The following is a 15,103-nucleotide window of genomic DNA, read 5'->3' on the forward strand; positions in this document are numbered from 1 at the left end:
ATTTATATTTCAGTCCATATAAAGAAAACAAATAAATACTAGTATGAATTAAACCATGACCGTGACATAAAATGTAACAATAGAATAAATCCTGAAATAAATTAATTATAAATGTGCAGATGAGGTGATATAGTTCAATAAATATTTTTATTATTTAGGACAACTTTAATTCTATTCACTTCTATTATCTTCTTATATGTATTTCATAATAAGAATATGCATGTAAAATTAAGAAATGCCCTGTAATATAGAGAAGTTTAATATATATATATATATATATATATATATATATTCAAAAAATTATGTGATTTCTTGTTTGGGATTCATTTAACAGGCATAAGTATTCCAGTATTTAGTATTCATTTATTTAGCATGTCTGTCTAAGCTCTAAGACTTTCAAACACTATAACTGTGCAAAAAATATCAGAAAGCTGTTTCCACTTACTGACGCTGACACTTGAGCTCTGTTGAGAACACCTCCCAAACTCAGTGGGATACAGCTGCACTGTACCTTCAATTCAGTGATTTGTTACACATGCAGAACATTCAAAAAACCCTTTGGATCGATTGAATGTACATGTCTTAATAATATATACAGTATATTCCGAGCACAGAGATTTACATAACTCATCATATAACATTCGGCCGTGGGGGCTCCAGCAAAATCTGGCTCTTGATTTAGATTTAAAGTCCCGTGCGGTGACTCAGTGTCACGGCCTAAGGAATCCTGTTCCTCAGCTGCCAAGTTTCAGAGAGTCGAACCAGCTTTGTGTCCTCAGTCTGACAGAACCTCTGTCTGCCTGAGCTTTAACCGACTGCTCAACGGGAGACTCTCCGTTCATAAAGCCTGAGAGAAACAAGCAGGGCAGAGGAACAGAAGAGTGTTTTGTGTTCAGTTACTCTTTGCAGGACTAAGTTCATTAACTTTCACATTATGAGGGGATGTATATTGACTTACCAGTAAGTGTCGTACAACCATCAGTGGTGTTGCTCTCTACTTCATGCAGGACAACTTCTGAGCTGATATCCACCGATGCTCCACAGAGCTCCACGCCAGCTCTTAACGAGGACGGGACCCGTACACTCACCACTCCTACTAAGACAGAGAATGAGGGTTAATCAAAGAAAGACATCATGACCCAAGATACAGAGTGGTGAATATTATATATATATATATATCTGTATACTGTACGCTTGCCTTCCTGACTGTGGAGTTCAGCAGCGCCACCATCTCCCACGTAGACATCAATGCTTCCGCTGTTAGAGGAAACCTTCAGAAAACTATTTGAACCATCTGCAAAAGCAAAGCAAGATGTTTTTTCCCTCCCTTATCAGCCTCTGATCGATACCATACACGGGTCACTGTGCAGTCAGGCGGCTTACCGATTACTGTATCTCCAGACACGTTCTTCACTGTAGTGTTACCTTCAAAGAATAAAAGCACACAGTTCAAATTAACTATTGCTCTTACTGTACCATTATTTTCTGCTGCTGGTAGGTAAACCGTATTATTTCAAATGTGACCTGTGACAACTTCTGTGACAGATGGTGTGAATCATGAAGCTGCACAACTGAAGTTTACAAGCCAGTTGTTTCCATGTATTCTATGATGAGAGGCTCCTCGGTAACAGGAAGAAATTTAATTCCTAATGGATGATGCACTTTCTTTGCTTCACATCAAATGGCTGTTTGCCTTTGTGATATACCTTTGTGGGTATTTTTGAAACTGAATTGTTTTCACAGCTATCCCCACACAAAACAGTTTGGAAATTTGCGCTAAATTGAGGCCACATTGCATTTAAAATGAACTCCTTTTGGACCACAGCCCGGGATTCCTTACAGACCACGGTACTTCTTTACCAAGCAACCTAACGTAAAGCAGCTGTGTACCGCAGTGTACTTCTGTACTAAAGGTATCAGCTCCTGCTATCACGAAGACACTCGTTCAACATTCCTTTAAATTTCCACATGATAAAACTGACTCTTAATTTAATCAGTCATAGGTCCAACTTTAAGGTCAGCTTAAGACTTTCTGGATCAGTTTTGAAAAGTCATTATAACTAGGACAGAGAGAGCTAATTAAAATGGTCAATTATGAAGCAAGTTATGGAGCATCCGCATTTACTGACACCCTGTATTTCACATGCATAATGTAAAATGCCCTCAGATTTTACAAATGAATAAATTTAGCTCTAAACAAACAGAATGAAAATTTTAGATGTACCAGGTATATCTAGCATAACAAATATATTAAATATATACCTGCTTAATTAGTCAAATGCACCCATGATTGAAATACACAAAAAAAACCTGTTGCTGTTGGCGACTTGAGCTTATTGCTCCTGCCTGCTGGTATTTACTGACTCTCTTCCGCTGCGATGCATTAGGGCTCTTTAAAGTTTCCAGGAATCCATTTAGCATTGGCAGATTTCAGTTCTCTTCAAAAGCTTTCAGTGGGATTCAGGTTAAGATTCATTGCTGATCAGTTTAAAACTTTAAAACCATCTTTTCCAATTGAACTATTCTGATCTTAAACGTGTGCTTTGGGTCACCGTCCTACTGAAAAACTCAAGTCCCGCACCTTGGGCCTCGCCATTTTCACACATACACGAGCGTCCTGAAATGTTCTGGGAGGTGACATGTGGGAAAACAACTGTCGACAACATTCACCCCCTGACCTCTTGAGCCCTCTCGTAAAATCTCTGCAACATCAGCAGGTGAAATGACGTGTGAACATATGGGCGAATATTTCGGAACATATGCAGGTAATTCTCCTTCCTGCTGACCTGTTTGCTGCTTTTTTGTTTGCTGCACTATTATTGTGGACGTGTTTGGAGACGTGTGGAGCCTCACACACGCTATTTTCAACTGTTAGATAGAAAACAATGATTTCCAAAGTGTACTTTTTGCATCACATTTTACCTCCTCTGCTCTCCAGACTCGCCAGCTGCCCCTCCCTCTCATTTCCAGCTGGGGAAGCGCTTCTCCAGTAGCAGCTCTCCCTCTGTTAAGTGCTTTTGTGAAAAGCGAACTTTGGAAAAAGACCCAACCAAACTGTCTGCACTTTCTCCAAGTTGTCCCAGGTGTCAGTGTATGAAAACGACTAGTTTTCTCGTTGGTCTTATCTTTCGTGATTATCTCGCTGGCTTTGAAGATGTTTTGTTAAATCGGTGTTTCTGAAGCCCTCAAACAGCCACGTTGTCTTTAACACTGAAAACAAACACTGGAAACAATCAGCTCTTTTTTGTAATTCAGAAAAAACATCACCCATCTCTTAACTCGGGTCATGTGGACACTGCATATGCGTTTATTAAGAGGGAAACAATAACTGTGTCCATGTGACATCATATTTGATGCTTTCGTGTTGTTGCTGTTCTATAACTTTTGGCATCTTATGAGAATATTCTGATATTTTAAAAGTGTTCGATTTTTATTTATCTCTGAAGATTTAGTAGAGTCTATACTTAGATTTTAATGTAGTGATAATTAACATCCAGAACTTTGTACTTCATACTAGAGATGAGCTGGTTGACGGTATTTCCTCACCGTGTACATGCCCCAGTTCGACTCTCCCAGAGTAGGACGACACACAGCTAGACTCAGCATAGATGGCTTTGACCTTAAGGAGGCCTCTCTCGGTCGAAACATTCATCCTGGTGCCCTGGAGCTTCTTGACATTCACCTCCTGTAAAAACACAACTGATCACTGCACAGGTCTGCAGACTGTTGATATATATATATATATATATATATATATATATATATATATATGTTTCAGTTACATGTCCAGATCAAAACTAACACAACCTATAACTCAGGACTGCTGACACTTTCATCAGACTGCTGCTGCCCCCTAATGACTGCTGAGAATAAGACCAATGAGCTGTAAGAACATTATCCTGCTTACACTGTCTCCTTTGGTGCTGATGTCCACGTTGCCGTGGATCGTGCCCATGCCGGTAACATGCCCCCCGTTGGACTGCACCTCAACCTGATGACCCTGAAAGACAACAAAATAGTAGAAGTAGAAGCAGGCAGCACCGATTTCTGATCCGCCTAAAACGCCCCACATAAAGTCTACAGACCTCTCTTAAACACCGGGTTTTGGTATGTTAAAATAAAATTCAAAACTATGTCAGCAACCTTTCCACATTACTTGTGTGACTGCAGCCAACACAAAGAAGGTGAAAACCAATTAAAAAACTGTTCAGGGGAAGAAATCACCCCCATTCCCTCAATTTAAATAGGTTAAAGAGGTTTAATATGCAGGAATATTTCTAACAATATTTCTACCCTCACAGGAATCAGCCAAAATGCCCTAAAACATATTTGACAGATTTTTAGCAGTTTGACTGTAGATGTGACTGGGAAGAAGTTGGGATTTGAACCAATATCATACCAGAATGCCATCAAAGTGCATCTACAGCTTTATGTTTTCCACAGTAAGTCTGAGAGCATGGTGACAGCGCCCACCTTCACAGAGTGCAGTAAACAGTTGCCCTCTTCAGTTTGCACTTTGCAGATATCGCACTCCATCTTCTTCACTTGCACGCTGCCTTTTCCTCGAGCAGCGATGAAGATATCTGACAAGAGCAAACACGGTTACTATTCAAGGACACCGAAGGAGGATCCACTCCACGGGAGCAGAGACAGGTTATGTAGCGATGCAGTAGCTGCTTGTTATCAATGGAGTGGGGATATTTCTTATTTATCCGACGTGGGAGTTATTATTTCACACTCACTAGTTTTGATGGGTGCATCCACCTCAATCGACACGTCGCTGTTCACCTTCTCAGCTGATATCAGCAGGTCTTTGCTCTGCTCATCATAGTGGACGTGTAAGTGGTCCAGACAGACCTCCTGCCTGGTGTCTGCACCGTGGACTGTGATGAAGGCTCGGTTCGCCTCGGGGTAGATGTGCGGGTCAAGCGGGCGGATGGAGATGTTACAGCCAAGCTGGGCCCGCACCGAGGTGAAGGGGCTGACGGCAAGAGCCCATTGCCGCAGAGGCGATGGCTTCACCTCCTCGTGTGTTGAAGACACGGGAGCAGAGCTGAAGAAAGACCGTAAATGAAGCTGAGGGCACCTGGAGGTTGTGAGACCCCTGGGACTGACTGTCAGGGACCAGCAGCGGAGGAGTCCGACAGATCCTCGCTGAGCAGATGATATCCAAAACATCTCTATGACCACACTACTGCTAATACAACACAAACTGTTCTGATAAAAGCGGAAACATTCAGTCAACATGCACCGTCACAGATACAGCCATGGTCACCGCTGCCAAGCGCGTGCTAAAGTCATAAAAACACCACCTTCAACTTCCGGCAAGGGTTTTCAGACTAGAAGCTGCGTCGTAAAAATCACAAACCGACTAATTTTAAAGCGTGTTCCTCTAAATGTTGAGATGAAATGCTCCACCGATACAAAAATGGCTGTGTCTGGATATCAGTTAAATTATTCTTTATTATAAAGTTAGTTCATAGATTTCCTTTCGATCTTTGTGCAATGCGAAAAGTTGTTACTGATGAGCTTCATTTGGCCCAGGAAGGTTAAGTAAGTCACAGAAAAGGCCCCAGACAAAAGAAATCTTTATTATACAAGCTGTCAACAGTTTTATTATACAGTCGGTGTAGTGTCGATGTGTTGTCACTACTTTGAAGACTGGCAACTTTAAGCAAAAACAAACCTCACTCAAAGACTCAATATTTCATTGTTGTTCACTGGAAAGATTGGAGGCATAATAAAGCAATGCAATGTAAAACATATAACATTTTCCAATTATTACTGACAAAAGCTTGGTCTTAAAAAAATCTTACAGTTCATTCTCATCAAGTTTTTACGTAGTAATTTAATTCTACAAAAACTTAATTTAGACAGTAACATAAGAAGTATCTAACACAAGTAACAACGATTTATTAGACCTTATCACGTGAAAGTTCTGTACCCTGACACCCCCTCCCATCACATTATTTGATTGATGTAATGTTCTTTTTTTCGCTTTTACGTTGATGGGAAAATCACTCACTTCCGGATACGATTGATGTTGTGTTAAACTTGATAGACCGGATGTACATTCTTGTGTAAACTTGGAGCCGCGCCTCTTCGGGTCTTGTCCAATCATGAGGCACTTGATGTGTACGTCATTAATGACGCAAAGCTCACCGCAAAGGCTGATGGGAATTTGAGTCCGCAGCCTGTGCTTGTCCAAAGCTGCTAAAAAGAATCTCTATAGTTGTTTATTTAACAGTATTTGCTGTTATATTAGGTCATTTTATATACTTTGATATATGGTGAATAAAAACAAATACAAAGTTCGTGTAAATTTAATCTATTTATCTTAATAAAACAAACATTATCATGAAATATCCCAAATGGCCCTATAATTAAAAAAAAAGGTCTGTTGCTGCATACCCGTTTGATTCATACCGCACATCCTCTCTGATAGCTGGAAAAGTAGCTTGATGTAAATAACACTGCTGTCAAAAATACACTTATATATTTTTTTACCGTTTGTAATTATGTACATCCTTTAGTAGGGTCATCGCGTAAATACAACAATATTGTGGAATTTGCCACCACAAGGGGGAAGCATTGCGTTAGAGACACTTTAAAACTGCGTGGAGAGTCCAATGTGTCATTAAAACTTGTCGGGAGAGTCTTGAACCCTAAACTTTAACGTTTGTTTTCTTTTTAAACACGCCCTGGAAAAGGGTCACGGCTCATGGTGCAAAGCCTTTTGGTCTGATCATCATTCTGACTGTTTTAAAAGACTGTCTTTCATTGGTGGGGTAATACTCTGTAGAGATGTTATGCCACGTGCCCCAGAAAATTCCATCCCGGACTCCTTTGTACTTCCCAATGTAATATCTCCCGTTGAGGTTTGCAGCCATACAGGCATCAAACCACCAGCCGGAGCTGTAGTAGGCCCCGCAGTTCCCGGATGGATAGCGGTCGTGGTCCCTGTCCGGGGTGGTGAACGCCCTGTTGTTGTGGTCGTACGTTTTGCTGAAGCGCAAAGCATCACCTGCGGTACCGGAGTATCCGCCTACAGTCAGTCTGTAGCGCAGCCGCTCACTTGCCACCCTGAATTGTTCGTACTGCGCATACTCTGCTACTCCGTTAAAATCCTCCAGCTCCACCCGCAGCACCATGTCCCTGTCGCGGGTCAGCAGGTGGATCATATTGTTTCCCAACCAGAATTCTCCTCCGCCCAGCTCTCCGAAGCCGGATTGGTACTCCGCCCAGGTGCGGTTGAAGCTCACGCTGCCGTCCTGGCGGAGCTGCAGGAGGGTCCATCCTCCACCGTCCCGCTCCATGTCGCAGACCACCGGGAAGCTTCTGCTGCGGAGGTCGGGGGTCACCAGGTAAACTCCGCTTTTTGTTTTTCCTCTGCGGAGGTGGTCTGAACAGTCTCTCCTCACTATGGAATAAGCGCAAAAAGACATTCAAAAAACAAAAAGTATCCCCTAAAGCACTAAAACCCACACTCTGTCTAAGAAATGAACTGAGGTCCCGCTTCTACCTTGCAGGTGAAACCATCATTTTGCAGCTGGAACGTGGCTGTAAAATGTGGAAGATGAGGTCACACGTGCTAAAGGTCAGAGGACTATCCTCACTATAAAAGTTTTTGATGGCTTTCACAGTGGACCTCCACGGTAGGTTTCGGTGTACAAATGTTAAAATAAAACAAAGAATAGCAAATAGACAATTGACATCCACGTATGACACGAAGCAGTAGCATTAATTAAGTTTTAATTAATTAGAACTTAAAAAAACATCTTACTGCACAATGAGAACGATGAAAGCTGTCGGTTTAACTCATATTTACTTTCTGACGTCAACTGAGCTTTTCATGCACGCAAATAATAACTTTAAATGAATAATTTAGCCACATTATCTGCTCTCAAGAGAGTGATGTTTTAAAGCTGTTGGCCCCTGCATTGTTGAGGTTTTAACTTCACAGACAGTCGTCCAGAGGCACATATTATGTGCGCACACATGCAGATTCCTCCTCTGACAAATGATAGCCATGATGTATGATACAAAGACCACAAAATAGTTTTTTAATTAATCACGTGAGGATCGTCAGAGGTTATTGTTTTCCCTTCATACTTAAAACCCTTTCATTGGTTTGCTGTTTGGAGTGTGTCACAAACACAACTCTTTTTTTTTTTTAGTTGATGTAATATCAATAAAAGATAATTGATTTTCAGTTTTCCTAATGAAGTTGCAAAAAAGGGCATAAATTAAAGTGGGCATAATCTTACTTATGTGCCGAGTGTAATTGCATAGTTTTTACAGAAACTGCAAGCATTTCTTCTAGTTGACCAAGAGAAACAAGAGTACAAAAATGACAGATTCACACATGCTGATGCAAATAAGTATTGATATGTGATATTCATGTTAAAACATACACAATCTTGATCATACAGACAATATAAAGGTAAACTCTTGCCTTTGGATGATACAGATGTTGGCACTTTGCTGTTTGTCCCGTCAGGCCTGGTGCCTCCCAGGGTCCCCTCGGGCTGCTCTTTCTTTCTCCCATTTGGACTCAGGCTGTTATTGAGGAAAGCAGGCACCTGGTTGATTTTGACACGCAGCTCTCGTGAACTTGGAGTGGACAGCTCGGCAGCCGGGGGCTCTGGGCGAGAGGTGGCAGGGGTTGCTGACCTGAAGTCAGGGCTGAGTGTGGAGGTAGTTTGGGAGCTGGGGGAAGGGACTGGTCTTGCAGATGGGGTTTCTTTCACATTATGAAGTATCTTAGCCTGTGTGCTGAAGTCTGACTTGGGAACTAGGCTTGGCTGTGTGGATCCTGGACTTGTGCTAGTAATAACACTTTGGAGGTTGATTTTGTTTGGTCTTGTTGTCATTGGGATCAATGGTGGCTGACTGGTTGTTTGTGGCCTCAGGTCAGACATTATCCTGCTGTTAGGGCTCAATGTGACGTCTTCAGACAGTGTGTGAAGGCGAGGGAAGGGTCCACTTTCCAGGCTGTTGGAGGTCTTTGGACCAAGAGTTATGGTTTTCCTCATGCCTGCACTGAACTCTGTGTTCCTTGGGGAATGCGTCACTTCGGCTATCTGTTTTACGAGGCCAGATGTAGGTGGCATGTTGGTTTGAGAGTGTTGGATGGTGTCTGAAGTCGCCCATCTGATTTGAGGTTGACTTAAATGGGTTTTGGTCTTTTGACTTGGTTTTGGTTGCTCTGCTAGTTTTGGCTTCTGAACAGGTTTTGTTCCTGGCTCTATCGTAGGTCTGGTTGGTGGTCTGTATTGAGAGGGAGGCTTCCGTATTGATGTTTTGTTGGACTCTGCTTTAGGGATTTTGTCAGGTACAGATATAGGTTTAAGAAGATGCACTTGGCCAGGCTTGGATGTTTTAAGACTCGGGTTGGATTGTGGTGCGCGTTCAGTTTTAGGATTTGAATTGGGTTTAGTCTTTAAGCCTGTCTCAGGCTTTGTATATTTTTTATTAGGCTTAGACACTTGACTAGTTTTAGGTTTTTGGTTAACTTTTGGTATAATGCGACTCTGTTTAGGCTTTTGATTAAGAGTTGTGTCGGTTCGATCAAGTGCATGTGTCTTACCAGGTGTTGAGTCTGGATTGGATTTCGACTCATGTGAAGGATTTTCATGAGATTTATCCACTAACTCTGTTAAAGGCTTTTGATTAGGTTTGCCTGCAGCAGTTTTGTTTCTCTCAGACTCCTGCCCTTGATTAGATTTAGGTCTCTGATCAATTTTAGGTATTTCCTGGACAAATGTAGGCCTCTGATCAGGAGCTTCATAAAATGGATCAGACTTCTCATCAGGTGTTGAGTCTGGATTAGATATTGACTCATGTGAGGGATTTTCATGAGATTTATCCACTAATTCTTTTAAAGGCTTTTGATTAGGTTTAGATGTAGCTGTTTTATTTATCTCAGATTCTTGCACTTGGCCAGGTTTAGGTTTTTGGTTAGTTTTAGGTATTTCTCGGCCAGACTTAGACTTGGAATCAGGGCCTTCATCAGATGTGTCAGATTTCTTACCAGGTGTTGAGTCTGGATTAGATATTGACTCATGTGAGGGATTTTCATGAGATTTATCCTGTAACTCTGTTAAAGACTTTTGGTTAGGTTTGGGTGTAACTGTGTTATTTCTCTCAGATTCCTGCACTTGGCCAGGTTTAGGTTTTTGGTTAGTCTTAGGTATTTCCTGGACAGATTTAGGCCTCTGATCTGGAGCTTCATAAAATGGATCAGACTTCTCACCAGGTGTTGAGTCTTGATTGGATTTTGACTCATGTGAGGGATTTTCATGAGATTTATCCACAAACTCCAATAAAGACTTTTGATCAGGTTTGGATGTAATTGTGTTATTTCTCTCAGATTCTGGCTCCTGGAAACGTTTTGGTTTTTCATCAATCTTAGGGATTTTCTGGCCAGATTTAGGCCTCTGATTAGGGGCTTTATGAGCTTGATCATTTTTAATTTTCTGTCCAGGTGTTGGTTTTGATTTCGACTCATGTGAAGGATTTTCATGAGATTTATCCACTAACTCTTTTAAAGGCTTTTGGTTTGGTTTAGATGTAACTGATTTATTTCTCTCAGATTCCTGCACTTGGCCAGGTTTAGGTTTTTGGTTGGTCTTGGGTATTTCTGGGCCAGACTTAGACTTGGAATCAGGGCCTTCATCAGATGTGTCAGATTTCTTACCAGGTGTTGAGTCTGGATTAGATATTGACTCATGTGAGGGATTTTCATGAGATTTATCCTGTAACTCTGTTAAAGACTTTTGATCAGGTTTGGATGTAATTGTGTTATTTCTCTCAGATTCTGGCTCCTGGCCAGGTTTAGGTTTCTGGTCAATTTGAGGTGTTTCCTGGCCAGATTTAGGCCTCTGGTCAGGAGCTTCATAAGATGGATCAGACTTCTGTCCAATTATTGAGTCTGTTTTGAATTTAGGCTCTTGTGAAGGATTTTTATTAGATTTATCCTCTGACTCTTTTAGGTGCTTTAAGTTAAGTTGTGGTATAGAAGTTGTTGTTTCATTTCTTTTAGAGTCTGACTCCTGCACAGGTGGAGGATTTGGGTTAAGTTCAAACTTTTCGTCAGGTTTAGTTTTTTCTTCACTTTGTGTCTTATTTCCAGGCTTTTGCTTTTGTTCAGGTTTGTCAGTTTTAAGAACATGAACCATTTTTTCCCCACTGATTGGAACATCGTCAGACTCATCATCATCTCTGTTAATTAAAGAATATCTGTCAGATTGTGTCATGTTAACAGTTTTAGGTCTTCGTGTTACAGGTCTCTGACCGTGGGTCGGAGACTTTTCATGAGAGTCCTTTTTTTTAACTGGTATCTGATTTTGATCAGGTGTGTTGTCTTGGTTATGTTTAGGTGTTGAATTGTTTTTCAGATTTGTATCAGTTTTTAAAATATCAGGTGGAGTTTTTTGGTCAGGTTTTGAAATTTGGATTTGTTTTGAGTCTTTGCCAGGCTTGGATTTGTTAGTTGTTGGTTTGTGTTGAGAAGGCTTCTGCTTTGGGTTGTATTTAGTTTTTTTGTCAGGAGAAGGAGCTCGATCAGGGTTACGGTCATTCTTGGGATCTTTTATCTTTTGCTCTGCTTCAGGCTTAATTCCAGGTTTATGCTTTCCATCAGACTTTGGTTGTTTGCCTGGCAGAGGTTTCACGCCAGTTTTGGTGTTTGAGCTGGAGTTCTTTTTAGGTGTCCAGCGGGTGGAATCTGTGGCTTTAGGAAACGCAGTTATGTATAGTTTCTGGTGAGGAGTTGTGGTTGTTGGAGTTGTTGTAGTTGAACTAATGTGACCCTGTGACCCTGGTCCATGTTTCACTTTGGATAAAGATTTAGATCTTGCAGTGGTGCTCATTATCTGGTCTGCAAGGCCACCCACTGTTGCCAACTCTGCATCAAAGCTTTTGGGCTCAGAAAAACCAGCTGCTCTAAGACCTGCGCTTTGGGTTGGTCCATAAACACCTATTGTGTCATGACTGACATCTGTGATTGAGCTTAAAGTGGGACTGAGCAAAGAAGGCGATGGAACAAATGATGTAAAGATCGTAGCTTTGTCTGAATCCAGCCTTGAAGCAGGTCTCGTTGTTGAGTGTGGAGTTGGGCTGATTGGGAAAGAGTCTGTCCTTTCAGTTGTTTTGCTGGATGATAATTCTCCATCTCTGTCTCTCTGCTCACTCTCTGTTTTGATCTCCTTTCCCTTCTCCCTGCCCTCTTCATTTGGCTCCCCCTCTTTTATGGTGCTTTCTTTTTCTGTCTGCTCAGTGCTCTCAGTCTGTTTTGGTTTCTCATTATTTCGGTCCACTTTTATTCCCTTTTCCATTTCCTCCCTCGTCTCCTCCCTGTGCTGCTTTTGCTCCTTATTTGTATGCTCTCCATGGTTCTCAAACATCTTTTTTCTATCACTGGACTCAGGTTGAGACATTTTCTCAGTATTCTTTGTCTTATCTCTCCACACATGATGGTCACTTTCTTCAGTTTTCTCCTTTTTTTTCACTCTAGTGGACACCTTATCTTCTTGGTATCTGTTTGAATTCTCCTTCCCTGCATCATTTTCATTTCTGTTTGAGTCGGTCTCTCTGTTAGTTTCCTCAGCAATTTTTTCTCTCATCACATCAACGATTCTCTCATTTGCACCAGCACTTGGCACTTTTGTCTGCTCCAAAGCGCCCTTTTCTCTTTCACCCTCTGTCTTTGTTTTTTCATCTTTTGTAGTCACAGTCCAAGATTCTTCTTTCTCATTTTTCCTTTTGTCGCTTTTTCTGTCTGCTTCCCATTTAACATCTTTAATGTCTTTTTCCTCCCAGCTCAACCTTTCTCCTGCACCATTATCTCTGTCCACATTGTCCACCTTAACACCATCTTTCTCACACTCCTTTTTAAAATCTTTGTTATTTTCTTCAAGTCTCACATTCATCCAGTTCCTCTCATCCTCACGTGTTCCCTTACCGCTGAGTTTCTCATGCTCCCTTTCTTTTTGCCTCCCACATTCTCTCTCAGTTTGACTTACTGTACAGTCTGCACACATCTCCCTCAGTTCATCCACACTTTCCTTCAGCTTCTGCAGGTCCTGCATGACCTTCTCCAGCTCTCTGAGCTGTTGTGGCAAATGAAGCGTCAGCGGTGGCAGACTGAATAGGTAAGGACACGAGCTCTCATGATGCCCCGGTCTGCACGCTCCCTCGGGTCTCAGAGTTGCAACGCAGGGCCCTAATTCTCCATTATCCAGGAGGACTTCTTCATCTGCTGTTATCTGGGAGAGACTCAAGAAGGCCAGCACGGTCCCACATACGCAGAGCACTGTTAACCTCATCGCGTCTTGAGAAGAAAGAGTGAAGCGACAAGAGGGAGAGAGTAAAAACACCCTACTCAGTTTATGAAGCGCAGTGACAGTGAGAGGAGGTGGTGAGGTGGGAGGGAGAAGAGGAGGGAGGGGGACCTGTTGGAGCTGTGCAGCAAAAAGAGAAGCTGTGAGATGCTTTGAGAGGAAAATGGGTGAAAAAGAAAATAATAATGCAGGAGGACTGCTTTGATTTAATGCTCTGAAGATGTGGTCTTTAAGATTGTGGATGATAAGCGTGGAGTGTGAGAAAATTATGAAATATTTCTGCTTCGTAATATAATCAGAATTAACTGCAGCAGTTAGAAATCAGTCATGAAATACAGTTTTTTTTTAGAAAGCATGTGTCTTACTGTATTGCTATTGTTACATTCTCATTCATCTTCATTGTAGTCACGTCACTTAATGAAGACCATTTGTCACATTCTCACTCCATGCTGTAATGATAAATGTATCACAGGCATGAATATCCATGTGTGTCACAGTTGTTTTGGCAGGCGCTCCTTAAGCTTCCTGTTAGTATGTCGACAAGACATGTGAATGACAGATGTGATAGGTCAAAATGTGCATTTAAAGCAAAAATATTGGCTGCTGGGCCGTAGCCAAGAGGTTGTTACTCAAATTTGTACGAACATATTTCACTTTACTGTCAGCTGAATGGTGTAGTTCGGCTTCTGCGTAATGAAAGTCAGGAACATCAGATTTATCCAGGAGAGCTGCTGGAATCTGATTTAGTGCTAGATTAGAGAAATATTTATGTACTGCGGACTTTGTTCGGATAGTACTAATTCCCAACAAGTTTCTGGAATTGGTGAAGCAGTCTCTGGGTGGAAAAGCTAATTTCACTGTGCAGACTGTCCTTTCATCTAAGAGTTGGGCTGTTGGCTAATTCGTTTTGTCTACATCCAGTCAGGAAAAAAGAGAAAGAAACACGCTCACATGAGCTAAATGAAGCATCTGCTTGGCAGAGAGTTTAGATAATAGATAGAGGCTCTAGTTACTTGGACCCTGAGCGTAGATATAATTCCCACCACACGCTACTAAACACAAGTGAAGGTATGCAATGCCAGTTTTTAAGATCCATTTGTAATACTTATTAAACAACTTAAACTGTCTTATTTTTAGAATGAAACCTGATCAGTGAGCGGCTTTGGTCCGTCTCTGTGACAGGCTGAGAGATTTCTCAGCTGTCCTTTTAACAATGACAAAGGAAACCGTTTGTTTAGCAAGAGGACGGGAATGGGAAGCAGAAATGAAAAACAAGTCAAGCTGGAAAAAAAGACTCACTATAAAACATCACAAGCATCTGCATCTCGCAATTAGACTATTTATTGTCACTATTTAATATGGTAGACAAGGCAGGCAAAAGTTTTATAACTGAATACTTAAATGAAGATGAAATTTAGCATTATTTGGAAACTCCAGGAGATTTGCATCCTTTTGCCAAGTGTTGTTGAAGTTGCTTTTGTTTTACAGACATAATAAGGAGCCCAAGATATAGCATTTTAAATATCATGACTCCGAAAACCTTGCCCCAAAAAGCAGCAGTTATTGGCTCCTCTAAGCAGCAGTCTAGCACTATGAAAATTGAAATGATTGGTGCCAACAAAGCAACAGAGATCTAAGATGGCTCAATGTTTTCATACAGATTTCCCAGGTTCATGCTGTAAATGAGAAGTGGCAGTTAACTGCAACAATGGAATATAAGTTATTGTCTGTAAGACCAAGAAAGCTTTGAACAAGCCAGA

The 15,103-nt window shown here is 41.4% G+C and overlaps 2 protein-coding genes and 1 pseudogene across 2 annotated transcripts; all 3 read right to left on the reverse strand.

Annotated features, from left to right (window-relative positions):
- Positions 1–270: 270 nt before the first annotated feature.
- fam185a (family with sequence similarity 185 member A) lies at positions 271–5,291 on the reverse strand. Its single transcript, XM_072385629.1, has 8 exons — positions 4,743–5,291; positions 4,474–4,583; positions 3,908–4,000; positions 3,547–3,685; positions 1,384–1,425; positions 1,199–1,294; positions 959–1,093; positions 271–847 (listed from the first exon to the last, which is right to left on the reverse strand). Exons 1-8 carry the CDS (start codon positions 5,245–5,247, stop codon positions 735–737), a joined length of 1,233 nt encoding a protein of 410 aa, XP_072241730.1. The 5' UTR covers positions 5,248–5,291; the 3' UTR covers positions 271–734.
- Positions 5,292–6,374: 1,083 nt separating this feature from the next.
- LOC140306515 (fibroleukin pseudogene) lies at positions 6,375–9,113 on the reverse strand (annotated as a pseudogene).
- Positions 9,114–9,919: 806 nt separating this feature from the next.
- On the reverse strand, positions 9,920–13,328 carry LOC140306516 (uncharacterized). The gene is made up of 2 exons (XM_072385126.1): positions 10,161–13,328; positions 9,920–10,045 (listed from the first exon to the last, which is right to left on the reverse strand). The coding sequence occupies exons 1-2, from the start codon at positions 13,326–13,328 to the stop codon at positions 9,920–9,922; spliced, it is 3,294 nt and encodes a 1,097-aa protein (XP_072241227.1).
- Between the last annotated feature and the right edge of the window lie 1,775 nt (positions 13,329–15,103).

This window comes from Leuresthes tenuis, unplaced genomic scaffold, assembly GCF_036924035.1.
Source record: "Leuresthes tenuis unplaced genomic scaffold, fLeuTen1.0.hap1 SCAF_5, whole genome shotgun sequence".
NCBI classification, from domain to species: domain Eukaryota; kingdom Metazoa; phylum Chordata; class Actinopteri; order Atheriniformes; family Atherinopsidae; genus Leuresthes; species Leuresthes tenuis.